Source organism: Oryza sativa, chromosome 2, assembly GCF_034140825.1.
Source record: "Oryza sativa Japonica Group chromosome 2, ASM3414082v1".
Taxonomy (NCBI): domain Eukaryota; kingdom Viridiplantae; phylum Streptophyta; class Magnoliopsida; order Poales; family Poaceae; genus Oryza; species Oryza sativa.
Window position 1 is genome coordinate 30,837,039 of NC_089036.1, and position 27,272 is coordinate 30,864,310.

The 27,272-nt window shown below is 50.9% G+C and overlaps 7 protein-coding genes across 7 annotated transcripts; 2 read left to right on the forward strand and 5 right to left on the reverse strand.

Moving 5' to 3' along the window:
- Positions 1-131: 131 nt before the first annotated feature.
- LOC4330606 (protein trichome birefringence-like 19) lies at positions 132-1,785 on the forward strand. Its single transcript, XM_015768416.3, has 3 exons — positions 132-647; positions 729-1,280; positions 1,382-1,785. The coding sequence occupies exons 1-3, from the start codon at positions 183-185 to the stop codon at positions 1,613-1,615; spliced, it is 1,251 nt and encodes a 416-aa protein (XP_015623902.1). The 5' UTR covers positions 132-182; the 3' UTR covers positions 1,616-1,785.
- A 1,699-nt stretch (positions 1,786-3,484) lies between these two features.
- On the reverse strand, positions 3,485-5,124 carry LOC107276830 (protein trichome birefringence-like 19). The gene is made up of 2 exons (XM_015771054.3): positions 4,491-5,124; positions 3,485-4,407 (listed from the first exon to the last, which is right to left on the reverse strand). The coding sequence occupies exons 1-2, from the start codon at positions 4,962-4,964 to the stop codon at positions 3,634-3,636; spliced, it is 1,248 nt and encodes a 415-aa protein (XP_015626540.1). The 5' UTR covers positions 4,965-5,124; the 3' UTR covers positions 3,485-3,633.
- A 4,745-nt stretch (positions 5,125-9,869) lies between these two features.
- On the reverse strand, positions 9,870-13,664 carry LOC4330607 (uncharacterized). The gene has a single exon (XM_015771057.3). It carries the CDS (start codon positions 11,897-11,899, stop codon positions 10,913-10,915), a length of 987 nt encoding a protein of 328 aa, XP_015626543.1. The 5' UTR covers positions 11,900-13,664; the 3' UTR covers positions 9,870-10,912.
- On the reverse strand, positions 12,038-13,664 carry LOC107275254 (proline-rich receptor-like protein kinase PERK10). Its single transcript, XM_015771053.3, has one exon. It carries the CDS (start codon positions 13,445-13,447, stop codon positions 12,038-12,040), a length of 1,410 nt encoding a protein of 469 aa, XP_015626539.1. The 5' UTR covers positions 13,448-13,664.
- LOC107277230 (F-box/FBD/LRR-repeat protein At1g13570) lies at positions 13,567-16,302 on the reverse strand. Its single transcript, XM_015771055.3, has 5 exons — positions 15,959-16,302; positions 15,587-15,666; positions 14,047-14,880; positions 13,815-13,961; positions 13,567-13,710 (listed from the first exon to the last, which is right to left on the reverse strand). The coding sequence occupies exons 1-4, from the start codon at positions 16,041-16,043 to the stop codon at positions 13,836-13,838; spliced, it is 1,125 nt and encodes a 374-aa protein (XP_015626541.1). The 5' UTR covers positions 16,044-16,302; the 3' UTR covers positions 13,567-13,710; positions 13,815-13,835.
- A 2,744-nt stretch (positions 16,303-19,046) lies between these two features.
- On the reverse strand, positions 19,047-21,007 carry LOC4330608 (calcium sensing receptor, chloroplastic). Its single transcript, XM_015767176.3, has 6 exons — positions 20,670-21,007; positions 20,335-20,568; positions 20,055-20,247; positions 19,816-19,957; positions 19,592-19,723; positions 19,047-19,500 (listed from the first exon to the last, which is right to left on the reverse strand). The coding sequence occupies exons 1-6, from the start codon at positions 20,865-20,867 to the stop codon at positions 19,236-19,238; spliced, it is 1,164 nt and encodes a 387-aa protein (XP_015622662.1). The 5' UTR covers positions 20,868-21,007; the 3' UTR covers positions 19,047-19,235.
- A 564-nt stretch (positions 21,008-21,571) lies between these two features.
- LOC4330609 (ACT domain-containing protein ACR7) lies at positions 21,572-23,069 on the forward strand. The gene is made up of 2 exons (XM_015767177.2): positions 21,572-22,359; positions 22,450-23,069. The coding sequence occupies exons 1-2, from the start codon at positions 22,285-22,287 to the stop codon at positions 22,888-22,890; spliced, it is 516 nt and encodes a 171-aa protein (XP_015622663.1). The 5' UTR covers positions 21,572-22,284; the 3' UTR covers positions 22,891-23,069.
- Positions 23,070-27,272: the final 4,203 nt, after the last annotated feature.

The window sequence follows — 27,272 nt, forward strand, 5'->3', positions numbered from 1 at the left end:
CGGCCTACACTATTAACCTTGCTCTTACGGATTACTATAATGTCTCCGTTAGTCGTGCAATGCAGATTTTGACCTCCACCGCCACGACGCCACCAACAAGCTAAAGCGAAGAGTAAACCATACTACTCTGCACCCTCCATTTCTCCTCTCCCAAGAGCACATCTCCTCGCTCTGATTTCATCATGAAATCGCAGAAGAACAACCTGCCTCTTCCCAAGCGATCGGCTGCCATCGCTGCGCCGATCGCTCTCCTCCTAGTGGTCGGGCTCATCTCGCTCTATGACTTCACCTTCGCTGATCGCTACCCGAACATTGACGCCGCCTCGTCATCGTCGTCGTCGTCGTCGTCGCCGTCTCCGGCCACCGTGAGTAAGTGCAACCTTACGCGGGGCGAGTGGGTGCCGGACGGCGAGGCGCCGTACTACACGAACCTGACGTGCCCGTTCATCGACGACCACCAGAACTGCATGAAGTTCGGCAAGCCGAGCCTCGAGTACGTGAGCTGGAGGTGGAAGCCGGACGGGTGCGAGCTCCCCCGCTTCGACGCCGCGAGGTTCTTGGAGGCCATGAGGGGCAAATCCATGGCGTTCGTCGGCGACTCGCTCGCCAGGAACCACTTCAAGTCTTTGCTGTGCCTCTTGTCCAAGGTGCGTAGATCAGTCTTGGCTTCTCTCTGCTCGATCTGTTGGTGATGAAATGGAGGCCGCTTGGTTATGAGTGTGTCGCAGGTGGCGCAGCCGGTGGAGCTCGTCGGCGCGGCTCCGGAGATCGACGTGACGGGGAGGGCGGTCCGGCGAGACTTCCGGTACGACAGCCATGGCTTCACGGCTTCGCTCTTCTGGTCGCCCTTCCTGGTCAAGGCCAACCTAGCGAACGCGACGCTCGGCTTGTGGGACCTCCACCTCGACACGGCGGACGCCCGGTGGGCGGCGCACGTCGCCGAGTTCGACTACGTCGTCCTCTCGGACACCAACTGGTTCCTCCGCCCGTCGGTGTACTACGAGGGCGGGCGCGCCGTCGGCCGCAACGGCGCCGCCCCCGTCACCAACGCGACCGAGATCGCCGTGCCCCGCGCCGTGCGCGCCGCGTTCAGCACGGCGCTCGGCGCGCTCGCCGCGGCGCCGGGGACATTCCGAGGCAAGGCGATCCTCCGGTCGGTCACCCCCGCGCACTTCGAGAACGGCGAGTGGAACACCGGCGGCGACTGCGTCCGCACCCGCCCGTTCCGGCGCGACGAGCGCGCCCTGGGCGCCGTCGAGGCCGAGTACCTCGCCGTGCAGGTGACAAGAACCTCAACACACCCTTTTGCATTTTCCAAGATTCCTATCGAACTCTCCGATTTAGCAACAGAAAATGTTGATGCGATCTGCTCGTGCCGCAGGTCGACGCGGTCAGGGAGGCGGAGGCGGCGGTGAGGAGGAACGGCGGCGAGCTGCGGCTGCTGGACATCACCGAGGCGATGGACCTGCGGCCGGACGGGCACCCGAGCCGGTACGGGCACCCGCCGGGCGGCAGCGTGGAGGGCAGCTTCGTTGTGGATTGCCTGCATTGGTGCTTGCCGGGGCCGATTGACCTGTGGAGCGAGCTGCTGTTCCACATGCTGGTTGATCAATAGTACTAGTATATACTCGTTCAAGTAGATCATGAGTTCAATTGCTCTACCAAAATTTCAAAGTGCTGCTTGTGGAATGCAATTGGTGCATTATACCTGGAAGATCATTTATGTGAAATCTGGAAAACTGTACTGTTCTGTAAATTGAGAAAGGCTAATAGATTGATTTTTTTTAGATGATAGATAGAAACAAGACTTTGTTTCAATAGAAGCTACAACCCCTTGTTACATCGTCCCTGACATAAAGCCAAATATGATACTACCTTCGTCCCATTTAAGTGTTAAGTGTAGTTGTGGGTTTCCGTGTCCAATATTTGGCTCTCCGTCTTATTTAAAAATTGTATGAAAAAATTAAAAAAAAATAAGTAACACATAAAGTACTTTTTATGTTTTATCATCTAATTACAATAAAACTACCAATCATTAAAAAAATTCAAATAAAACAAACGGTCAAACGTTGGATACGGAGATCCACAACTGCACTTACAATGTGACGAATTGAGTAATATCTAACAAATAATAAAGAAAAGATAAATTTAAGACCCACCAACAAAAAAAAGGGAAGAGATACAATTATTCATATAGCAATCCTATTAGTAAATCTCCATCCAAAGTTCACGAATATTTACATGACCATTGTCTTCAAGTTCCACTTGCAGGATTGACGAATTCTGTTTTCATCATGTCTTTGTAGCTTACCTAAACTGAAGCCAAATTGTCCTGAAAAGTACTTGTATATGATTTCTGGCATGCAAGATTGATTTTTTTTTCCTAAAGTGATATTGCACTTGCTAAACTCAATTGATCGATTTAAGTTTGTTTGCCTTTTGAAAAAAAAACAGAGAGAGAGAGAGAGGGCAGATGCACATTGTTCCAAACAAACACTGGGGTCGTTGACACTCCTATTTTATGAGGGACATTAGGTCAAGCTTCCTGTTCTTCTAAAAGAAAAATGGAAACTATGTCAAACTGTTAATCTTGTTGACTTGATTTAAATGAATACTCCTATTTTCTGTCTCGTGATTTATGCATGGTGACCATGTGGAGTGGAGATCCATGACTCCAAACTTCAATTCTCCAAAGTCCAACCGAGTAACCGACATTGCCATTGGCGTCTGGAGGCACAAAACTGGGAACTCAACGACGTGGAACGTGTACGCCATGATACCTGCCTTGTGGTAACAACTCCAGAAATGGAACCAAATGTCCAGATCGTGATCAGGAGCTGAGCAGACACTGCAGATATCATAATTAATCGTAATGTCCTTTCTATAACATAAGAAGTGCTTACTTAAAGTGCTTTGAGCTTAGCAGTTCAGCAAACATCTCGATGGGGGCCCTCCTCATTGGATTCTAAACAGATACTCTGTATATCATATGTTAGAATTCAGAATGTACTTACGTCAAAAAAAAATCAGAATGTAAAGATATTCAGTTAACAGCTATCTGAAGTTCTTTTTATGAATAACTTTTAAACGAGATGCAGTATTCCAGTTCTGCTGCAATTAATGTCCAAGATGCTGCCTGCTCAGCTTAATTCTACATCTTGGATCTGATCATCCCTTCAGAATTGATAATCCGTCCAAGCACACTGGGTTGACTTCGACGTGATACTATGGTTTTTGTTTATGCTGTCAGGAGGCCAACTGAGCACATTCTGTAAACCAGGAGAAAATCGCATCCAGTGCACACATGCTATCAGCAGTGAACTAGAGAGCTCAATTAATCTTCTTTTATGAGATGAGATGATATTGGCGTTTCAACCGGAACGAGTGGACGTCCAATCGAGTGATTAAAAGAGTTTCCGTTTCAACTGAGAAAATTGGCATTTCTTTTTACCGAAGAAAGCTTCTTTTGCGTTCTGTTGCAGGATGTCTCAATCGAACTTTTTGTACCTCAGTAAAACATCAAATGCGGTGTGACATCAATTCGCATCCAAAATTCCAAATGCATGCCACTTGTACAATACAATGCGAAGGAAGAGAAAACTAAGACTAGGTAGATGTATCATGCTCAGTTGCCTAACCACGGAGCAAGTGGAGCAGCAGCTCGTTCCAGGCGTCGACGGGGCCAGGCAAGCACCAGTGGACGCAGTCGATGCCGAAGCCGACCTTCTCGTGCGGCCAGTGGCCGTACTGCCCAGGGTGCCCGTCGCCGCGCATCTGCATCATCCCGCTGACGTCCATCAGCAAGAACCTCCCACCCGCCGCCGCCGCCGCCGCGGCGCGGAACTCCTCCACCTGCGCGGCGTGGAACGCGGCCTCCGTCTCCGGGAGGCCCGTCTCGTCGCTCCGCATGGGCCGCGTCCTCAGGCAGTTCCCGCCGTCGTACCACTTGCCGTTCTCGTAGTGCGGCGGCGCCACCGTGCGGACGATCACCGTGCCGCGGAACACGGGGTGCTCGCGCAGCGCGCGGAGCGCGGTCCGGAACGACGCGCGCACCGCGTACTCCGGCGGCGCCGTGGCGGCGGTGGCGTTGGGATCGCCGCCGTGACAGTCGTTGTTGCACCCGACGAGGCGGCCTCCCTCGTAGAGGATGGTGGGGCGGGTGAACCACTTGGCGCCGTTGAGCACGACGTAGTCGTAGCCGGCGACGCCGCGCGACCACTCCGGGTCGGCCTCGTCGAGGAACACGTTGTGCGGGTCCATGAACTGCAGCGCGCCGGCGCGCGTCAGGTTCCACCGCACCAGGAACGGCGCCCAGAACACGCACACGGTGAAGTTGTGCGCGCGGTAGTGGTACTTGCGCGTGCAGTGGATGCAGTCCTTGGCCTCGATCTCCGTCGGGAACTCCACCTGCTCGGCGACGATGTGTCAAGCACCGAAACGCGCGCCGTTACGTGCAACGTCGACGGCGGCGAGTGTACAAACGCGCGTACCTTGGAGAGGAGGCACATGAGCGACTGCATGTGGTTGCGCGCGACGGAGTCGCCGACGAAGGCCATAGACTTGCCGCGCACGAGGCGGAGGAAGGCGGCGGCGTCGAAGCGGGGGAGGTCGCAGCCGTGGGGACGCCACCGCCACCGGAGGATGGACTCCAGCCCAGGCTTGCCGTACTTCATGCAGTCCTGCCGGCTGTCGATCAGCGGGCACGTCTCGTTGGTGTAGTACGGCGCCGCCGGGTCGGGCACCCACTCCCCCCTCGCGACGTCGCACGCCGCGCCTCCTCCGCCGCCGCTGGCGTAGCTTGCACGGGTCGACGACGATCTCGCCGACGTGCCATCGATGTACTGGCGTGTGCTCAGCTTCAGCGAGGAGTAGTTGCAGACGGTGAAGGCGACAAGGAGGAGGAGGATGAGGAGAAGCCCGGTGGTGGAAGCCGCTCTCCGGACGAGCAGGTTGTTGTGCTTCATTTCGACCGTTTTGCGAGAGAGGGCAAGATGAGTGCTCTGCTGATGTTTTCATCAACTTTTGGGAGTTAAGGGACGGTGGATTAATTTGGGATGTGCTATCTGTTGCTAGCTGCGTCGCGCCAACGTGCACGAACATGTGCTGCTTGATCCAGCACGTAGTCGCCACAAACTCAGGGAGTCAACTCAATTCTCTGCATGAATGAATATAACAGAATACTCCCATTGTTTACTGCACTGTGCGCATGGAGGAAATGTTCATTGCTCACCGGTGATTGGTACGGCCAAACGGCACTCGTGCTACCGAGCGGCGGAGGTCAGGGATCACGGCGGAGGCGTCTGGTACGGTAACAAAAAGCGCGGTGTAGCGCAGGAACCAGCAGTGGCGGATGGTACGCGGCTGGATGGTTTTTTTATCCCCAAAGTCGTAAACAGGCCAAGCGCCAGCTGAACGCGAAGAAAAACGAAAGCCGAAAGGTAGTGAGCGGGAACGCACCGAGCCAGCGAGTGCTGCAAGGCTACATGTATGACGAAGACATCTATAATTCAACTGCATGGCACCGGCTGCAAGGCTCCACGACATTTAACTTGACTGTGGGGGGAACTTTCCCCTCAACATATGTTATACTAGCCAAGAGTGATTTATGAGCGTCCAGGATAACATCCCTGTCCATTGATATGCATTTACCATATTCTGCGACAGCGCACCGTGCTTCATGAGCTTCCGTGAGAATATCATTGTCCATTGATAAGCATTTATCATATTCTGTGACACAGCACCTAGTAGCTCCATCAGTTGTATCTAGCGTAAGGCACTCAAGTGATGATGTATTCTGAAGAATATGGCATGTAAGTTCAATCATGCTCTTCGCAGAGCAGAAACCAATGATCTTCACACTTTTGAGGTTCTTATGGTGGTGTTCTGACATCTCCCTCGGATGAAAGGGTTCTTTTTTTTTGAACGAATCGGCACTAGACTGTGCCCATTTCATTGAATATAGTGGGGGAAAAAACTGTACAAAGCTAAAAACTTTGGAAATTTACAAGGGGAAAGGAGAAAAAATTAAATAGATTAAGGGATTATCTCAGATAGCCTTTTCGCGCCGGCTAGAGTCCAGGTCTTGGCCTCCTCCTTTATCTTTGTGCAGAGCGATAGTATGGAGAGTTCGTTGCGCTGGAAAATTCTTTGATTTCTCTCTTTCCAAATCTCCCATGTCACTAGCAACAGAAGGGTGCGATTTCCTTTTCTCGGTGTCCCTGGGTGTGTTGCTATTGCAGTCCACCAGTCTTGGAGCGACGCAGGTTGAGCCCAATTGCCTGGTTTGATGTGCTCTTGCGACGTCCAGCAAGCCAGATTCTCCCAAATCCTCCTAGAGTATCTGCAGTCTACTAGGAGGTGGAATACCGTTTCCCGGGTATGTCTACAGAGCGGGCAGAAAGTGTTGTTCGGCCATCCACGTGTAGTCAGCCTGCCAGCCGTCCAGACTCTGTTTTGGATGGCCAACCATGCGAAAATTTTACATTTGTTTGGTGCCCATGGTTTCCAGATGATTGCGTCATAGTTTGCATTGATGGATCCGAGAAACTGCATCTTATAGGCGGAGCTTGTTGTATACTCCCCATGATTGGTGAACTTCCAAGTGATTTCATCTGTCACGTCTGGACTGAGCTGCACGCTTTGGATTATCGACCACAGAGTCACTATTTGGTCCAGCAGCTCAACTGTTATTGCATCTGGGGAAGAGAAATTTAGGTCTTGTACCCAGACGTTATCTGTGACGCCTTCTTTGAGGCTTCTATTCTTTCTTTTGGATATTGCATATACAAGTGGCATCACATCCCTCGGCCGCCGCCCTTGCATCCAAGCTGAGTTCCAGAAGCTAGCCGTTTCCCCGTCTCCCACAGTTATTGTCGTTGCCGCCGCAAAAAGAGTTTTCTCTGTGTTGTCACATGGGTTGTCCCGGCCGATCCAGGTTCTCTCCGGAGCTTTCCACTCTTGCCACAGCCATCTGATCCGCAACGCTCTAGCAAAGTTTTCTAAATTCAGAATGCCCAGACCACCATAGACAGTCGGTGAGCAGGTTCTTTTCCAATTTACTTTACATTTTCCTCTCGTTAGCTTTTCCGATCCTGCCCAGAGGAAGCTCTTTCTTTGCTTGTCAAGCGTCTCCATTGATTCCTTGGAGACCTTTAGTGCAATAAGAAGGTAGACCGGCTGTGATGATAGCACTGATTTGACTAGTGTAGTTCGTCCGGCGAGTCCCAAGTTTCTACCTCGCCAAGCTGCCATTTTTCCGGCCGATTTGTCAAACAACAGCTGTAGGTCTGCCTTGCGCAATCTGCCCGTTGTTAGGGGAAGTCCAAGATATTTCATAGGTAGGGAAGCTCTTGTTGCCGGGGTGTTTTGAAGCACCTCATCCAAGTCCACGTTTTCACATCTGATGGCCACCACTTGTGTTTTTTCTATATTTGCACGTAGGCCGGTTGCGAGGCCAAAGCGATGTAGAATAGCAGTGAAATTCTGCACTTCGGATTTTCCTGGTTTAATAAAGACTGCTGCGTCATCCGCGTAGAGGGAAGTACATAGTGTCACAGACTTTCCTCGTAGCTTGCTTAGTAGCTTGAGTTCTGTCGCTTTGCTAAGTAGTCTTTGAAGTGGGTCAATTGCTAAGATGAAGAGTAGCGGGGATAGGGGGTCTCCTTGTCTTAGGCCTTGCCCATGAATTATTTTGGTACCCGGTATTCCGTTTAGGAGTATCTTGGAGCTAGAAGTTGCGAACAGAGCTGAAACCCAGTCACAAAAACGCTGGGGGAAGCCTCAATGTTGAAGAAGTGTTAGGAGGTAGTCCCATCGTACTGAATCGAAAGCCTTTGAGATATCCAGATTGAATAGAAGCATCGGCCGCCTGGTTCGGTGGTACTTCCTCACCATACTTCTGACATATAGGAAATTATCATGTATGCTCCTTCCCCGAATGAAAGCGCTTTGGCTTGTTGAAACAAGTTTGTGCATGAGAGGTTGCAGCCGAAGGGCCAGTAATTTTGAGAAGATTTTTGCAAATCCGTGTATAAGGCTTATTGGCCTGAAATCGGAGACTTGTTCTGCACCATCTTTTTTTGGGATGAGGACGACGCTTGCCGAGTTGAGGAGGTTTAGATGATTGCACCGATGATTGTAGATGGCGTTGAAAGCTGTCGTGACGTCGTTTTTTATGGTTTCCCAGCATGCTTTGAAGAAACACCCGGTAAAACCATCAGGGCCAGGTGCTTTGTCTGTCGGCATGTGACAAATTGCTCTCTTGATTTCATCCACGGTGAAAGGTTCATTGAGCGAATTTAAATCCGTTGTCTCTAGCCCTAGGGATTGCCAGTTTAGATCTAGTTGTCTTTCTTGCGGCCTCCCCATGAAGAGGGAAAAGTGGTCGAAAATCGCTTGGCTTTTTTCTTCGTGCGTCACTGCCCACCCGTTTTGTTTGCGGAGGCGATGTATATGATTCTTCCTTCTTGTGGAGTTTACTTTGAGGTGGAAAAACTTGGTGTTTGCGTCGCCTGCTCTTATGTTCGTTATTCGTGACGCTTGTCTCTTTCTCGCTCTTTCAATCACCGCTAAACCCAAAACTCTCCTTTTCAGGGCTGCTCTTAGGTTCCCTTCCTCCGGCGAAAGGGTACGTTGTTCCTGGGCCACATCCAGTCGTAGGATGACATCTAGGGCCATATGGTATTTCAGCTTAGTCTGAGAGCACGTGGTTCTCGCCCACCGTTTTAGTTCTTTGGCCATATCCCGTAGTTTATACGCAAGCCGGTGCATAGGCTCGGTGTGATTCGACGGTTTCCCCCAAGCTTGCTCTACGACCTCCTTGAAACCAGGTAACTTTATCCAGAAATTCTCGAATTTGAAAGGCCGCGGCTTACGTGGGCAGGATGGGTCGGTGAGCAACAACGGGCAGTGATCGGAAGGTCCTGTTGAAAGAGCGTGTAGGATGTGGCGGTCGAAAGATAGGTCCCATTCCTCATTGCAAAAGAACCTATCAAGTCTCATGAGGGTTGGTCGTCGTCTTTCATTGCTCCACGTGAATTTCCTGTTTTGGAGGTGGATCTCCTTTAGCTCGCAGCGGTTGAGTGCAGCTCTGAAGCGATTCATTCGGCCTAAATTTAGGTTGTTGTTGTTTTTATCTCGTGCCCGATAAACCAAGTTGAAATCTCCTAGGATAAGCCATTTGTTTCCCGGGGACGGCTTTAAACTCCTTATGTGACGGAGGAAGGAGTCTTTTTCTCTGTGACGCGTTGGGCCGTAGACCGTGGTGAGCATGAAGCTTGTTCCGCAGCGTAGGACAGTTATATTCGCTGTCAACGAGTAACGACCTATGCGAGTGCTGTGCACCGAGATCGCCGTGCTGTTCCACAGAAGTAGGATGCCTCCCCTAGTGCCCCTGGACGGTTTGAAAGCGTAACTGTCTAGCCTGTAGGCTCCTAAGAAACGGGCTAGCTGGTCATCAACTGCTCTTAGTTTGGTTTCTTGGATGCAGACGAGGTTGCAAGATGTCTCTGCGATTAGCTCGTTTAGTGCAGTACACTTTGCCGGGGAGTTAAGCCCCCCTCACATTCCAGCTAAGTAGTTGTAGGCTTTGGCTTGACATTAGGACATAGATGCTCAGTGGTGGTCTGGTTTACAGCAGGGAAGTGGCGACGCATATGTGAGGTGGAAGTCGTCGCAATTTTGGTGGTGGTAGCCGCAGGCAGCCGATCGCCGGTGGCAGGAGTTGCGGCGGGAAGACGACGTCGTTTACGCGAGGTTTGGGTCGTCCCAACAGCAGCTATAGTAGCCGACGAAGGCCAAACGTCGGCAGTAGGGCAAGCAGTCGTGGTCGGCTTCAATTCACAGTGCAAACATTCACAGGAGAGGGGAGCTAGGCAGTAGTAGTTCCGTAAACGTAAATCATCCAAATGTAGGGCAGCTTCCCACGCAGGATACATGCGACGATTAGCAAAAGCTCCATCAGCAGCCGCAGGGTGCAAACTATGAGTCTTTGCACAAGCAAAAGGGTACAAACTTTCATCTGGGGTAGAAATCATGGGGAGAAGACAGAGTACTCAGCAGGGCGCCCACCCTCCCGTTCATGCCGCTGTGTCGGCAACCTCCTCGACAAGGTCAGCGACGCCTTCGCCGACAACCTCCAGGAGCGTGTTGTCGACGTGATTGGCTTCCATGATTGCATCGGCGTCGATGTCGAAGATGGACGTGAGCGCTGCGATCACGTGTTGCGGTAGAGGTCCATTGAACATGGCGATGTAGTCGGAGAGCACCTCGTCGAGCGTCTTGTCGTCATGGAGCATGCCAAGCCGCTTCAATAACACCCTCGTGCAGCGTTGCATAGTTGGCATTGGCGGCTTTGCCGCGAGTCTTGCGCTGCGGCGACGCTCCATCCCGTGGCCACCTGGCGGCGCCGGTGCTGGCGCTGGGGTCGCTTGGGTCGTCGTCAGCGCAGGGGAGGTCGGCCGTGGCAAAACGGCGCGCGGCGGGGTGGAGAAGAGGCTCTCCAGCACTTGCAGCGTGTTCTTATTCCCGGCATCTTGGTGTTCATCTTGTTCCGTCGTTGGCGCAGCTGTAATCAGCTGCGGCGGCGTCACCGTCTTCGACGCAACCGCCGTGGCGGCTGCAGTGTTGCCTCGCTGATGGTGGCCGTGGTGTCGGTTCGAGCCTGTTGGCCCTGTGGTGGTGATGGGTGGGCCGTATCATGGCCCGCTTGCAAGCCTGTGAAAGTAGACATCGGCAGGGCAGGCTGAAGGTCTTCATGGCCCATCAGGCCCATTGCGTGACAGCTCCCTCCTGTCTGCAGCCCAAGGTCCGGGAGGAGGCCGGCCCATACTGGTGATGGCCCAGCACACTGGAGGGGGGATGTTGGAAATGGCGGCGTTCGCTCGCCGACGGCATGACCCGCGTCCGCCATGAGCTAAAGTGCTGCAAGTGCTTCTTCCACCGCGCCGATCGACGCCCTCTCGTCATGAGGCATCACTTGGCCCGAGTGGCTTGGTGTAGAGTGGATGCCAGCAGGGAAGAGGCAGTGCTTGAGCCGGTCGAACACCTGCCGGATCGGGACGTCATGGACGCGACTTGGCCGGCGGTCGGACCAGGCTTCTTCCCCGCCAGGCTGAGAAGCGTCATCCACCGCAGCGGCGAAATTGTTCACCCTGTTCACAAGCCTTTCCCCCGTCTCACGGAGGTTTTCCCTTGGTGCCTGAAGAGGGTGGGAGTTAAGGGAAAACAACATCTTAAAATCAGTTACCTGCTTCGGAGCGAGCTTGAGAGGCGGGATTGTAGCAGGCAGGGCGACAGCAGCCTGCACGTGATGACGCCGGTCACCGCGACGGTCGTCCTCTGCCCAGTCGCGCCGACGCGGCGAACGCTCGCGCACGCGTTGGCCATCAAGGCCCGAGACTTTGCGGCTTTCTCGTCCTCGCCATGCCTCGCGGCCCCGGCCGCCCCTGCCGTCGCGGTCGTCGTCGTCGTCGCGCCGTCGCCAGGCTTGGTCCCTGTCGTGGTCCGGGTGGTCGTCATTATACGACCGCCTGGGACGGCTCCGGTCACGATCATCTTTGGCTCTTCGGCGACGGTCGTCGCGGTCGTCGATGCGCTCTGGCTCGCGGCCTTGACGAGTGCGTGGTGGAGGCGGGTGGTGCGGGAAGTTCTCGAAGGCTCGCGTTGGTACCGGGTCCCCGTCGGCCACGCCGAGGTGCCACTCCGGAAGGCGCCGCTTGGAGGGCGCGCATGCCTCGTTGCCATCGAGGTCTACCGCCACCGTCGTGTAGTCGTGGATCTCCTCCAGGTGGATGTAGACGCAGAATTTGGCGCCATGTTGCCAGTGTGCCGGCGGTCTGTCGGACACCAGGATTTGCTCTGGTTTGGCTCCCCGCGTCGAGCCGGTAAAGGTTAGCCACATCCGCTTCGGGATGGAGCTCGGATTGCCGGTCCAAGCCCACACATCCACCGTGCGAGTGTCGACCGGGTGGATCAGGTTGGTCTCGATCTCCTCGAGGCCACAGGTGCGCGCGATGAGCCGCTCGACGATGTCGGCGGATCAGGCGTGCCGCGGGATACCATCTAGACACAGGCGCACGCGAAACATGAGCGCGATGCCGAGGGCCGCACTCAGGCTGCGCCACTTGATGAAGTGGAGCTCAATACCGTTTCGCTTGACGAAGCCCTTGCGCATAGCTTCATAGCAGTGACTGCTATGCTCGAACTTGATCAGGAAGGCTTCCGGGTGGTGGCGCGTCACCGTGACCTCCCCTCGCCGAAGACGGAATTCCTCCCGAAAAGCCGCCTCAACATCTTGCGCCGTTGTGGAAGCCGGTGCCCGCATCGCCCAGGACACCACCGCCGAGCTTTCCCATTCTTTCCGCTCAGCCTCCGTGGCGAACGGTGTCGGAACGAAGCAGTGGTCTTCATCCGGCCGGGTCGCCGGGTCTCCCAGTAGAGCCATCCGCGTGTTGCAGGACGGCTTGGGTGGAAGAGGTAGCTGCAGAGGTGGTGTGGAGGCTTGGCGGCACGACGTGTTCTGCGGAGACTGGCGTGGTTGGCGTGGTCGTGTAGCCCGGGGAAGAGACGGGGATGGCGTAGAAGCCTGGCGGTGCGACGTGTTCTGTGGCGGGGGTGGTGTAGAAGCTTGGCGGCGCAGCGCTTTCTGTGGAGACTGGCGAGGTTGGCGTGGTCGCGGTTCACGCCGGGAGCAGGAGTTTGCCTTGTGCCCCGAACGGAAACATCTGAAGCAACGAACCGGGTCCCTGCAGCGCGCTGCGCGGTGATCACGCGCAAGGCAGTTGAAGCATTTTCCAGCCGTTCTCTCTCTGAAGAGGCGCAGCGATGCCGATGCAGCGGGAGCCAACGAGCGCCTTGAATGTGCGTCTTGTCGCCTGGAAGCTGGCCGCTGGGACTCGGGTGAATGCGGCGAGCGGCGCCACCAGTGGCGTGGCTTGACTTCCTTCCACTCGCCATTGAAGCGGCCTGGTCTCGCCGTACCATGGATGCGACGCACGCCCATTTCCTCTCCGGGAGTAGCCCTGTAGGCGCGACGCTGAAAGGTGCTCCAGGCTGGGATAGTAATGGCGGACTTCAATTTTGGGCGCGGCGGTGGTTGGCCGTGTGGGGATTTGAAAACGGGCAGGCCGTCTCCTTTGGCGGGATTGAAATCCAACCTGACAGCATCAGCGAAGGAGCGTGGCATAGCAGGCGTGGGCGAACTCCTTGGATCCGGGGACTCCGAGACGTGGGAGACATCGTCGGCGGAGAAAGGCACAGCAGATCTGGATGGCGGCGGCGGCGGCGACTCCAGCCAGAACTGGGGGTTCCGGCGTGGGGTGGAGCTTCGTGGGGAAAGGGGTGGTCCAGAGAGGGGTTGAGAGGGGATTACTGGTTTGTGGTGGCGGAGCAGCGTGGGATGCGCCGGCTGGAGTGCTGGCCACGACGGCGGCAGAGACGCCAACCGCATCTGGCCAGCAACGTCGAGCGGCGGTCGAGCAGGCTCCAGGGGAAGCGCGATGGGGCAAGAGAGGCGTGGGTGGTGGGCGTCGGCGCCGGGGTGGCTACCGGCGCAGGGGGGTGGCCGCCGGGGCCGGAGTGGCCGTCGGTCGGTGGGAATCGCCTGCCCGGTCGCCTGTTGACTCAGTCATCCTTCTTGCAGGAAATTAACTAGGAGTAGCTAGTTCAGGGATTGAGCTGGATGAAAGGGTTCTCAATGCGACGCTGCGTCACCTGCACAAAACCAGTTATGAAGTCAATGCTATATTGTTAACAACAACAGATGAAAACCAAGAAAATTGAATAAACGCATATCAGCAAGATGAACCATCACTTACAGACAACATGAATGTCTCCAGTTAAGGAGAAGCTTCAAAAAAGGAAATCAGAAATAAATAATCATAGGAAATAGCCAGTGAGATAAAATAAACATGCAAGTGCTTGAGATGGAGGAATTTGCCGGGCACCATAGGTGTCTTGACAATCTGCACATGAGATGCCTCATGTTAGTTAAATTCAGGTGCCATAATATGCATAGCATTGCTCTAAAATATAAGTTTCGGAGCATACTTCATTAGATGCTACTGTAAGTGTTTCAACATTTGGCACAAGGGATGGAAGCTTCGTACGAGCATAAGAAACAAAGTTGCCTTGACGTAAACACATGATTCGTAGTTTCTTCACTAGCAATGGATTCTCAAATGAAGTCCGTACTAGAAAACCAGTAAGATAAAAATTTGAAAGATTTGGAGCACAGATCTCTATGACTTTCAAATATCTGCATTCAGCCACCTCAAGGGAGCCAAGCTGCCTTAGCATACAAGGTACTTTCAAGCAAATTATCTCAGGGCAATATGAGAGTTTCAGCCACTCCAAAGCGACGCATTTGGAAAGGAGCTCTAACTCATCTCCAGTAATCCACACGAAAGACAGATGCAACTGCGTCAATTTTATCAAGCAACCAAGACCAATTGTAGGACGGAAGGTGCAGACCATGAGGTGAAGATATCGAACCGAGTTTCCACCTCTTTCAAATAAGAGCGAGCATGGGAATTTGTATCTTACGCAAGGAAACATCAGGGTGAGTTCCTCAATCCCTGGTGCAACAGCAATCTGAAGCCAGGCTTCGAGACAACCTAAGTCGAGATCGCTAAAATGGAGGAGTTCAAGCTTTAGTGTTTTCACGCCAATGCCTGAGTGATTCAGCAGTATGCGCTGTACTATATTGATGAAGTCTCTTTTAGCGTCATCCTTTCCAGTACCATTTATAATCAAGCCCAACGTCTCCCCAGTGAAGATAAGGTTGGGACGACATCTCCAGGACTGCAGGAATATGTGCGAGGCGCAAGCAGCACGAGCAGCATCTCGCAGTGGCATCATGGCATGGATCAGCCGCAAGATGTCCTAAATGCACATCACAAGAATATCTTAGCAAAGGAATAATAAAAACAAGTGGTTTATTCAACGTGGTCAAACAAATTTGGGCCATACATATAGAGTGCAATACTAGAATTCCGTTCTTTAGGGTGCTCTGAGCAAAATTGCACTGATGTGATGTATTACATACAAGGGCAGGAAGTAGTGGGTGGATTGTGCATGAGCTTTTGCTGAGGTTTTTTCTTCGCCACATTAGTGATTAGTGCTTGTTTGACATTTCAGGATGGTGAACCCTGTTTGTTTGGCTTGAAATGGCTAGCCGAACCCTGTTTGTTTCCTGGCCTAGTAATATAATGTAACTCAGTAAATAGGATAGATAATCACTGGCAAAAATGCAGCTGCACAACTAACTCAAACTCAACCGGTAATTTATGTTTGGCAAAGTTAAGCAACCAAAACATCCCTCAGACATCTTTGACTTCACCTAGAAACATGTATAGAGCATTCGCCGTGCTTAATTAGTTTTGAGTTGATCAGCAGAAAAGAATAGTGGTTTGCAATCTTATTTTGAATTAGGCCGGTGGCAAGCAACATGAATGATATATGTGCATTCATGTGACGATTAATTTCATTATACTAATGTACAACATGACCGACAAGTGAATCGATAAAGCGAATAACTGAAAAAGATGCATGTGATTTGTATAGACTGGATATTATCAGCATTTCATACCTCTGGAAGGTAAACGTTTTCTTTTAGTTGGTAGTGCAGACCCTTTCTTTCAGTTTTAGCCACTGAAGTAATTGAGCCACCTATGGTAACATCACAGATTCAAAGTTACAATCAGTAGGGACAGTGGTGAAGAAATTAAAAAAGAAAGAAAGACAACACATGCACAGTTATATCCAGTTTCTTTCTGTCATTCAACTTCTGCAAAAGGAGAACAAAAACAGTATATATATTTTTTTCTGTCATTCAACTTCTGTACAAATAACAATAACAAAAACAGTAAATAATTTCAGAAACCGTAGACGAGTTGTTTTTGAAAAGAAACAGAGGAGATCCCTGCAGAGAAGGCTGGGGGAAGGGGAGCAAGATGCATACGGCCTCGTCCAATTTGTCGGTGGCAGAGCTGCCGCTGTCGCTCCCGCTTCCCGGACAGAAAGCTCATCAACGCCAGATCCCCCATGGGACACGATGATACCTCGGATAGCGCAAATCGGCGGGGACGAAATCGATCGAGCCTTCCGCTCCTCTCCTCTCTGAAGTTTAGAATATTAGGCGCGAGGGAGCCCGTGGATCCGGGCAGAGAGGAGACTGGAGAGCATGGCTGCACGAGGTCGTTTCGGCTCCGGCCGCCGCGCCCCGTCTCCGAGTAGTAAACATCAAGCGGAGCGGAGGAGATGCCGGCGGCGGCTCGTCGGGAATGCGAAACCGACCGGGAGACTGGGAGAGGTGATGGGCCGCAACTGGTGATCCAACGCACGGTTACGGGCCGTGTAGCCGCACATCTAGTCTAAACCGCCACAAAAATAGCCCAGCCCACTAAGCTTCATCATTTTCGATTGGAAAAAGTACACCGAAGGTCCCTCAACTTGTCATCGGGATAAAAAAAACGTACTCGAACCGCAAAACCAGATATGCGGGGTCCCTTATCTATACAAACCGGTCACCCGAGGTCCCAGGGTAGTATTGATGCCGGATTTATCCTACGTGACGGCTGAGTCAGTGTAGGACCCACATGGGCCCCACGTGTCAGCCTGTCTAGGACATCCTACTCTCTCTTTCCCCTCTTCTCTCCCATCCTCCTCTTCTCTCTCTAGCTCTGGGCAGGACGGGTGGGGAGGAAAGCAAGACGGCAGTGGGGGGGAGCAAGGCGGCGACAACGATGGTGACGCGGGAGCAAGGGAGGGGCGTTGGCGGCGGCGAGGGAAGCTCCGCGGCGGTGGGGGGAGCAAGGTGGTGGGGAGGAGAGCAAGGGGGGTAGCAAGGCGGCGACACGGCGGCTGCACCAAGTCTGCCGCCCTTTCTCCCCGATGGCCGCCAGCGGGAGAGGAGGGAACGGTGCCACCACTTTCACCAGCGGCCATAGCGACGGCTTGCCGACGGCCGCTTGCCGCGGCAACGACGACGACCGTGGATGCGGCGGCGCCGGCGCTGGTCTCGACGTCCTTGCTGGCCGGCGTTGCTGCCATGGCTTCAGCCAAGGACGGTGCGGCCGGCGAGGTCGAGGTGGGCCCCTACCATTGCCACCATAGGCTAGCCGGTGAGAAGGAGGATGGGACGCGTCCGACGCCCACCGCGCGCCTCTCCCCACCGGTCGCCCCTCCATGGCCGTCTTTAGCCGCGCCGTCCTCCTCTCCTCCGTCCCAGACTTCTCTGCCGCCACCACACTCGCCGGCGCCGGCTCTAGATCCGCGAGCTCGGGACACCCTCGTGATCCCGCCGCCGAGTCGTCGGCCGCCCCGGCGACCTCCTCCCCACCCACCCCGGCTTGCCCGAGACCGAGAGGAGAGAAGTGAGAGAGAGAAGGGAGAGGAGGGGGAAGAAAGAGGAGGCTGACGTGGCCACGCTGATATGTGGGGCCCACGTGGGTCCCACGCTAACTCAGCCGCCATGTAGACCAAAACCGGGGTCAAAACCATCGAAGTATCTCGGGTGACCGGTTTTGTATAGTTAAGGGACCCCGTATATCTGGTTTTACGGTTCGAGAATGTTTTTTATCCCGATGACATTGAAGGGCCTTCGGAGTACTTACCTATATATACTTGTAAACCAAAATTTAAATTCTATCTAATACTTAATGTTTAAATTGATTCTGTGGATTTTCATCGTAGTGTTTTTACAATTTGTTTTTTATGTTGCTAACGTCACGTATTTATCCACAAATTCTAGCAAATCTGTTTTTTTTAACTAGCATGGTGGCCCACGCAGATTGCACGGCTAGCATCATTATATTTTCTCTCATATAATACCATATATGTTTTCTCATTATATTATTAAAATATATTACAATGACAACACAATTGTAAATTTTGCAATAACTTTATGAAACTACTAATGTGTAATATTCATATTATATTTTATATACGTGTTAGTTATTAATTATTTTTATATCAAATTTTAATTATTTGTAAATTATATATATTCCTACATGGACTCTAAACTCGTCTTTTAATATTTATTTTTTTAATTCTGAATTTTTATTATTTATAATTGCATTTCTATGTGGACTCTAAACTCATCTTTCAATATTCTTTAATTTTTAATTTCAAATTTCAGTTACTTCTAAATTGTATTCCTATATAGACTTTAAACTTTTCTTTCCATGTTTTTCTTAATTTCGAATTTTAGTTATTTGTAAATTGTATTTTTTTACGGACTCTAAACACTACTTTTCATTTTATTATGTTTATTCTGAATTTTAGTTAGTTTTAAATTCATATATGGACTCTATACTCTACTTCTAATATTTGTTATTTTTTAATTCCGAATTTCTATTTTTTTTCCTTAATTGTATTTCTATATGGACTATATACTCTACTTCTAATTTTTCTTATTTTTAATTCCGAATTTCTATTATTTCCTAATTGTATTTCTATATGGACTCTAGTCCCCTCTTCTAATATTCCTTATTTTTTAATTCCGAATTTCTATTTTTTTTCTTAATTGTATTTCTATATGGACTCTATACTCTACTTTTAATATTCCTTTTTTTTAATTCCGAATTTCTATTATTTCCTAATTGTATTTCTATATGGACTCTATACTCTACTCCTAATATTCCTTATTTTTAATTCCGAAGTTTAGTTCTTTCCTAATTGTATTTCTATATGGACTCTATTCTCCTCTTCTAATATTCCTTATTTTTTAATTCCGAATTTCAGCTATTTCTAAATTATATTTCTATATGGACTCTAGTCTCCTCTTCTAATATTCCTTATTTTTTTAATTCTGAATTTCAGCTATTTCTAAATTATATTTCTATATGGACTCTAGTCTCCTCTTCTAATATTTCTTATTTTTTAATTCAGAATTTTAAAAATTTCTAAATTGTATTTCTATATAGACTCTGCATTTTCTTTTTCTCCAATTAATGTGAGAATTTCTAGACCATGAGAGCGAACGTGGAGGCTCCTTTTTCTATTCCTTTAATAATATAATAGATAAGCGATTCATATAAGCATATGCATGAATGGAAAGCTGGGGCCAATCTTTTTTTTTCACAGGATTCAAACCGATTTGGAATATCACACATGGCACAACTATTGTTTATACGGATTCTCCCTTTTCAATTACTGAAAAACCCCAAAAAAAAAACGAGAGTTGCAACTAGAACATGAGGTGAATATGGGATTTACAGTGACTATTCCAGCCTCTTTCAGCCGTCCACGCTGCCGGGAAGAAGCTTACGACTCGTGGTCGTCCGTGAAGCCGACGACGAAGCCGTCACGAGCCGATCAGCGGCCGCAGGAATTACCCGCGACGGCGTGACGACTTCGACGACCGACAGGTTGTACGAGTCCGTCCCGAGCCGGCTCTGCGCCCACCCTTTCCTGCCGGAGAAGCCGCCGGCCATGACCCAGCAGTTCTTGAATCCGACGCTGTTGAGCGTCTTCGCCACGATCTTCGAGCTGTCGCAATACCTGCAGGCGCCGATCAATGTAAGTTCAGAATTGTCGTTCATCGATCACAGGGCAATTCAAACGATCGATCGCTTGGTTTCAGTGCACCGACGAGTCCATGATGATGACGTTGGAGCCCTTGCCGATCCTCTTGAGGTAGGAGATCTTCAGCGCGGCGATCTCCGCCTCGGCTTGTTTCGCGTTGCGCACCATGCTCTTCGTCTTGCTTGGAAGCTCTTCCAGCCTGAGATCACATCAGTGCAAAGGTGTTTTGGATTTTGCCATGGAAAAAAACAATGGCTATGTGCCACTTGAGGAATGGAAAGAAATGCATACGGGATAGAGATGAGCTTGTTCTTCGCGTTCGAGGGGAGCTGTGGCACGCCGGTTTTGGCCTTGTCCTTCTCGGTCCTCACATCGATCAGCACGTAATCTTGCGAGGTCACCATGTCCAGAGCTTGTGCAGCGGTCAGGTCACCTTAACCAAAAAAAAAAGAAGTGAGCAATCATCCAACGAAGCAAAGCGTGCAAGAGGCGCAATTCAATAGCCAATTCGCAATGTGCTGTGCTGCTACCTTTGTAGCCGCGGAGAGTGAAAGAAAGCAGGGACCATGCCGGCGGCAGGAGCAGGTACGCGAGGAACGCCGCTCCGGCGACCACGACGTAGTCCGCGGAGCCCAGCGACCCGATGGTCTCCACCGTCGCCGACGCGATGGGCTTCGCGGCGTCGATGACCTTCGTGCCCTGCTGCGCCGCGTCCGCGACGGTCTACCGAAACGGAGCATCGTCACCGAATCGAAACGGAGCTGATCAAAGAAGCTTTGCTCGGAGCGGCTGAGACGTCGGGTGTATTACCTTAGCGGCGGACAGAACGGGGGCGGGGTCGACGCCGGCGCCCTGGAGCGCCTCCGTGGCTTGCTTGGAGGCGCCGGAGACCACCGGCGAGGCGAGCTTCAGCGCCTGCTCGCCGGCGCTCTTCAGCGCAGGCAGGGCCGGCTTCGCGGCCTCGCCCAGCGCCTTGAGCACGCCGGCGGACTGCTCGGCCACCTTGCCGCCGACGCCGATGACCTGGTCCACCGTGTCCACCACCTACGCATCGAGAAAATCAAGCACTCTGGCCACAATGCCGCGAAACGAGTTCAGAGTTCCGACGAGAGCGAGCACCGTAGTGGCATTCGCCATTCGCGTACCTTGGTCACGGAGCCGGCGACGTCCTCCTTGGAGAACGCCGCGGCGTGCGCGGCAGGAGTCAAAGCAAGCAATGCCGTCGAAATGGCGGCGGCGACAGGCGCGGCGCTCGCTGGCGCGCGGCGCGGCGAGGCCCTTGCGGCCGCCTGGGCTGGCGGCGGCGACGGCGCGAGGATGGCCGACACCGAAAGGGGCGCCATGGCTTCGCCTCGCCGTACAGCGCAGCGATGTTCTTCTGGGCCACACACGCCGGCGGCTTGAACTGATGTCTATGGCTCACGACATTTTGGCTGATTTCCCAGAATTTTTTTTCCTCTTCATTTTTGGCTCTTTCTCTGACTTTGTGTGGCCGAGAAGTCGTGAACTGCTGATCCATCGGCCACCGGGTCGTCTCCTGATTGGCGTCCATAAATTGATGCGATAAATCTCAGCTAAATTACTGTACTTTAATTGGGTCACTGGGTGGAAGAGTTAGAGCACCATAATATTATTATTGGGCCCATTGAGAAGGTGATTTTAAGCTTGCTTTCACACTAGGCCCGGCCCATTATCTCAAACGAATAATAAATTAAGGCCTAGGCCGAATGAACATCTGCAAAGTCTATTTTCCTCCCTCATCTATCGCCCTTGGTCGACAAATATCCCTCAAACGCAAAATTGGATATAACGTCTCCCCCATCTTCCAAAACCGGTGCAAATCGACTCTTTGAGTGGTTTTGTAAGTGGTTTAGGCTGATGTGGCAGGTTGACTTGATTCAAATGTGCTGATGTGGCAGCCAGGTTAAAAATAGAAGTGGGTCCCACATGTAAGTGACAAATGCTAAAATAAAACAAATGGTGGGGCCCACTTGTCAGCCCCATTTTTTCATATCTTCTTCCTCCCTCCTCTCTCTTTCTCGCAGCCGCACGCGCGGAGGCCGATTCGGCCGCGCGGCGGCGCCCTTCTCATCCCGGCGAGCTTCTCCTTCGCGCCCGGCCGGCCGCAGCCTCCCGGCGAGCTCCTCCAACACACGTGACTAGCCGTGGCTTCTCGGCGAGCTCCTCCCCTGTGCCCGGCTGGCCGAGGCCTCCCGGCGCCCGGCCGGCCGCGGCCTCCCGGCGAGCTCCTCCCCCGTGCCCGGCTGGCCAAGGCCTCCCGGCGCCCGGCCGGCCGCGGCCTCCCGGCGAGCTCCTCCCCTGCTAGTCAGCCAACAACATTCGATCTTGGTTTCGGCTCCCGGTCGGCTGCGACCTCCCGGCGAGCTCCTCCCTCGCGCCCGCCCGGCCACGACCTCCCGGCTGCAACGCCATCTTCTCCACGAGACCATGGAGCCCCGTCGCTCATGTCGCCCATCGGGGACGAAGATGGCCATGGAGCCCGTCGGTCCCGCCGCCCAGTGGCTCCTGCCGCTCCGCCGGGCTCCCGCGGTCTCGCCGCCCAGTGGCTCCTACCGCCCCCGCCGCCCCGCCGCTCCCACCGCTCCGCCGGGCTCCCGCGGTCTCGCCGCCCAGTGGCTCCTACCGCCCCCGCCGCCCCGCCGCTCCCACCGCCGCCTCATCGCTCCTGCCGTTCCCGCCGAGTTCCCGCCGTCCCGTCGCTCGCGCCATCTGGTCTGATGGGAGGTGGTTCATCCGTTCATGGACGTCTTCCATGTCACCGACCGCCTCGGTTGCAAGCTCACCAACGACAGCGTCATCACCTACATCGAGCAGGTTGGTGGGTTTTCTTGGTGGTTTCTTGATTCTGGCACGAGTGTTCGACGGAGTTGGGATTTTCTGATGGCATACATGGCTTCTTTGCAGTCTCTGGGGATGTGGAACGGGCCAACGCGGCCGATGGCGCTCGAGGGGTTGACGGCGCTGGAGCTGACAGGGGCCGGCCGGACGGGGCTCATCTCGGAGGTGTTCGCCGTGCTCGCCGACATGGACTGTGGTGTTGTGGAGGGCCGCGCGTGGATGCACCGCGTCCACCTCGGCTGCCTCATCTTCCTCCGCAACAAGGAAACCGACACCGAGAGGATGGCACGCATCGAGGCCGCCTCGGACACCTCCTCCTCGGCGACTCCATCAGCGCCGGCGGCGGCGCCGTGGCCGCCGTCCCCGCCCCCGCCGTCACGCACGCCGAGCGCCGCCTCCACGTTGGACAAAACCACCTCCGAAACCACCGAGGGAGGTGATTTGCTCTGGTTTTTAGAGAAAAAGGAGGTGTTATACCCGGTTTATTCACACAAGCGTAGGAGATGAGGGAGGTAAAGTGGACTTATTCCTCACAAATGGCATTGTGGACTAAAACTGTTCACTGGGCCGTATGGTTTTGACACTGATTGGGCTACGATTTGCAAGGAAATCGTCATGTTCACTGAGTCTTATGAAAAGCAAAGCAAACTTCTGAAAATGAAAGATATCAATACGCCATTTTCCTATATGATTGTGAGGAGTGACAAGAGAATGATAAATTAATGAGTGCTCAAGAGTGATTCCTGAGAAAAATTACTCAAGTAGTCTACGAGCTCAGTTATTCCCATTTGCTCAGTAGCATCTTTCATTTGTTTTTTTCTCTCCCTCGCTATCTAGAATCTAACCAACAGGTTCTCACTTTGCTTGAACAGAGCACAGAATGTGAAGTATGAGATATTCAAAGGCTCAAAGCTATACCCCTCTTGCAGAAAACAAGTGGACTTTATTTTTCATTGTCGCATTAGACTAATACTAATTCTAGCTTCCTACTAATACAAGCTAAGTGAGTGTCTAGTCATCCTAGGAAGCACACCAATGACCTACCTTAATCAGGTGTACTTTTCCACAACCACTTGCTCAACTCCCCCTACTTTTAGTAGTAATATCCAGTCCCAAACAAGAGCTAAAAATAAAACTACATTCTAGGGAGATAAACATAGTTAGGAGACGGGCGGCAGGGAGCACTATGCCTTTCTGCCTCACATGCATGCCCCACTTAATTTTATTCCATAAACAAGAGAGTATTTATACGATTTGCTTTGGCTTTGGCATGTCCCATCAGCTCCATCACCATTCCATCCCATCCTTTTTGAAGCTCAGAAGAGTCCACATTGACTCTCCACTCAGGAGATTCACCACCATTGCACAATTGCACACTCCTCTCTCTTTTCTTTCACTCTCCAATTTGATGCAAAAACCGTCACTGTTGCTTCACAGCTAAGCAAAAATCCTCATATAGTTCCTTCTTTAAGCAAACAGGGTCATTTAGGATAAGCCTTTTCTTGTGTTGCCTCCTTTTTTTCTCTTCATTAGTCTCTTGACTTGCCTATTAGCATGAAGTGGCAGCAAAGTAAACAGTATTGCAGTTATCTCTGAAGTCTGAAGAATTCAAGAAAGAACACCGAGGGAACAAGTCAAATTAGCACACATGACCTGAACAATAGATCAAGAAGTTATCAGGAAGTAAAACTGATTAACTCAATCCTGCCAAGTTCATTTCTAAAGATACAGATTTTACCTCGGTTTACATTAGCACATTTTTCAAACTGCTAAACAGTATATTTCGTTCAAAAACTTTCAATATAGATAATATTTTAAAATACAATATAAATTTATTTTTCAAATTTGTAATAATTAAATTCAATTAAGTATGCGTGAATGGTTTTTCTGTTTTTCGTGTCCTAACTTTATCTTTGTCCTCAGTAGAAACGCACACCCCAATATGGACTGTACAAACTAAAAACCATATATTCAAAGACCCTGAGAGGAATATTAGTTGGTGGTGGTGATGCCAACCTAGCCAGCAATCACAAGTTGGCTGTGCCTGCTGCACAGAAACACTTCATGTTCCATGGCATGGCACCATACGATTTCTCTTTTATTTTGTAAGGTGCAAATCGCTTGGTCACTGCTCCTGAAACGGCGTCTGGTGCCTTTGCCTTCGCCAGTAGTAGGATCAGCTGCAGCACTGATGCTTCGCCGATCAACAGGGACTCGTCAGTTTCTCTCTTTCGTCAGTGCGCCGTGCACTCACGCCGGTGAGGCGAGCCTTTTGATCCCACTTCGTCGAGTTTTTTTCGCTGGAAATGCTCGTGCACGATCGCGGATCGTCCAATGTGGTTCGCCCGATTTTGTCTCGGATTAAGAAGGTTTCCGCGAGTTTTCCTTAAACGGACAAGAAACCAAGAAATGGATAGAAAGCAAGCGAGATTACGGCACTGAAAAAAAAAAAGGTGGTGAGCGTACAACATTTTGCCTGTCAGTAATCCTGGTGTATTTGCACGCGTACAGGAGATGTAAGCAGAAGCAGCACGCACCATGTTTTTAACTGATGTCAGGAAGAAATATCTAGCTGCTCCAATCTGGATTCCCTGTCGGCCTCATGCATGGGGTGTTCTGCATCAGTCGATCGAGCTAACCAAACCACGAACTCCTACATAAACAATCTTAATTCGTCGGTTGAAACTTCCTCATCACAAAGCTGGAAGCTAGCAGACAGAATCAGACCTCCTTTTTATATTTCTATATACAATACTACTTTGTTTACTGCCAGAAATGCCCTCATCTCCCAAATAGGAGGAGGAGGCCACTCGACGTTGAACGAAAACGATATCAAAGCACTGATCGATCAATGATATTTACTCCAACCACTTGAATAAACATCTACTACTACTCCCTCCGTTTCACAATGTAAGTCATTCTAGCATTTCCCACATTTATATTAATGTTAATGAATCTAAATTGATGTTAATGAATCTAGACATATATATCTATTTAGATTCATTAACAACAATATGAATGTGGAAAATGCTAGAATGACTTACATTGTGAAACGGAGGAAGTAGTATCGAGCAGGTATAGCCACTGCCAGTTACTGCTGCTGGGAAAGAGATTGCTGGCCGGCAAACCGAGCTGGGTCAATGGAGGTGCTTTGCTTTGTTTGTGCTTACCATTGCACATATAGTGCTCTGCTCACTGCCACTAGGGCTCATGCATCGGTAGTGGCCTTCACTGTAGAAAATGCGCAGAGAGACACACGCACGAGCAGGCGGTGAGATCGACATGGTATGATGGTGCAGTGCTAGCGCAAGGCTTTGCCTCTTTTCTCTTTTTCTTTGATTTGAAATGGACCATGCATTCACTGCTATTGGTTGACCTCTTCCCTGTCCATTGCTTCGCCAGGATCAACTTTCTTCTTTTCCTCCTCTTTCCGTAGCCTTTCCGTCCAGGTGAAGAGTCGCGTAGAATCAGCGTGCTGCTAATAGAAGAGATTACTAATCTCTGGTCAGCAAAATCCTATGTGTACCAAATCAAGTGACATTGCGTCTGAAGTTCTGATGAATTCCTCGTTCTGAAAGTCATCAGATGCAGCGAGTTTTTGTTACTTCAGAGATGTGGTTCGTTGGTACCCATAGCAACGCTCTCTCACATCGCCCCCTCACTAATGTTAATTAGCATACTGATCAGCTACACTAAGCATCACAGATTAGCCATCTGAATCGAAGACACAGTGAAACGGCCGGTGGATAGACGAAGAGAGCAAGCAGCTAGCTTTAGAGAAGCTACTACTAATACTAGCTCCTTTTCTGTGACTTCTAAAACCGAGATCAATCCAGCAAGCTGCAAGCGAGAGCATCGTTGATACACGCACCTAGCTGCCGGTTAGCTGCCGACGTGCCTTTTCCTAAACTCAAAGCCAGATTTGCAGCCATCATTTTTGGAAGAATTCAACGTATTATTACGCGCTAATGATGAACTGACAGCCAGGTGACATGCACAGGTCACTACGTGTTCTCATTGGCTCTTCCGATCAACATGCACTACAAACTAGTAGATTCAGCTTGACGTGCAATGATGCTTAATTGGGACTTTCTAACGGATCGAGTCCACATATCACTCATGTCTGATTACCTATCTGGATTTGCTTACTGGTTGAGTATGGGCTTGTGATATGTCTAGAGTGTTAGTAGAATTATTGCAAATACTCGAGTACATGCCTGGAAATTTCGGTGCAGGGGAATACGACCTTGTCGCCTGCTTTGTTCGTTGTTGAGGAGACCCACGAACTGTTGCGGTGCAGCGGCCGATCTAATTAATTTTACTTGATTATTCAGCTAATTTGTGGTTCTAGACTTGATTACATTATGTTTCACGTTACAATGTTCCATTTCCTGAATAGAATAATTAATGATAATTAGGTAAACTATCAAGCAATAGGAATAGAGAAATCTCGGAGCGTTGAAAAGCACCTTCATACTATTGCGTTGACTTGTATATATATATATGTATACATATATATATATATAGAGAGAGAGAGAGTGAATAATCAACAAACAATATTTTTTTATAGAAAAAGTAAACGAAAGCAAGCAAGCCTCTGCTGCAAAGGAGAAGAGAGAATCTCTCGCCGGCATCTATTGACGGATATGTTAAATCCGATCAACCTTACAGGACCATGATTATTCACATCTATCCATCTGAAAAAAAAAATTTTGTTTAGATAGAACTGGTTAGTTCTTTAAATATTCTTATTCTTTTATCTCCTCTCCATATGTTATCTGTTGCTCCAGCAAAGAATCTTCCAAGGACTGGTGCACCCGAGGGCCGATATGATGAAACCGTCTCCAAAGAGAAAAAGGAAAACAAAGTGTTTTCTAACCTGGTTAGTT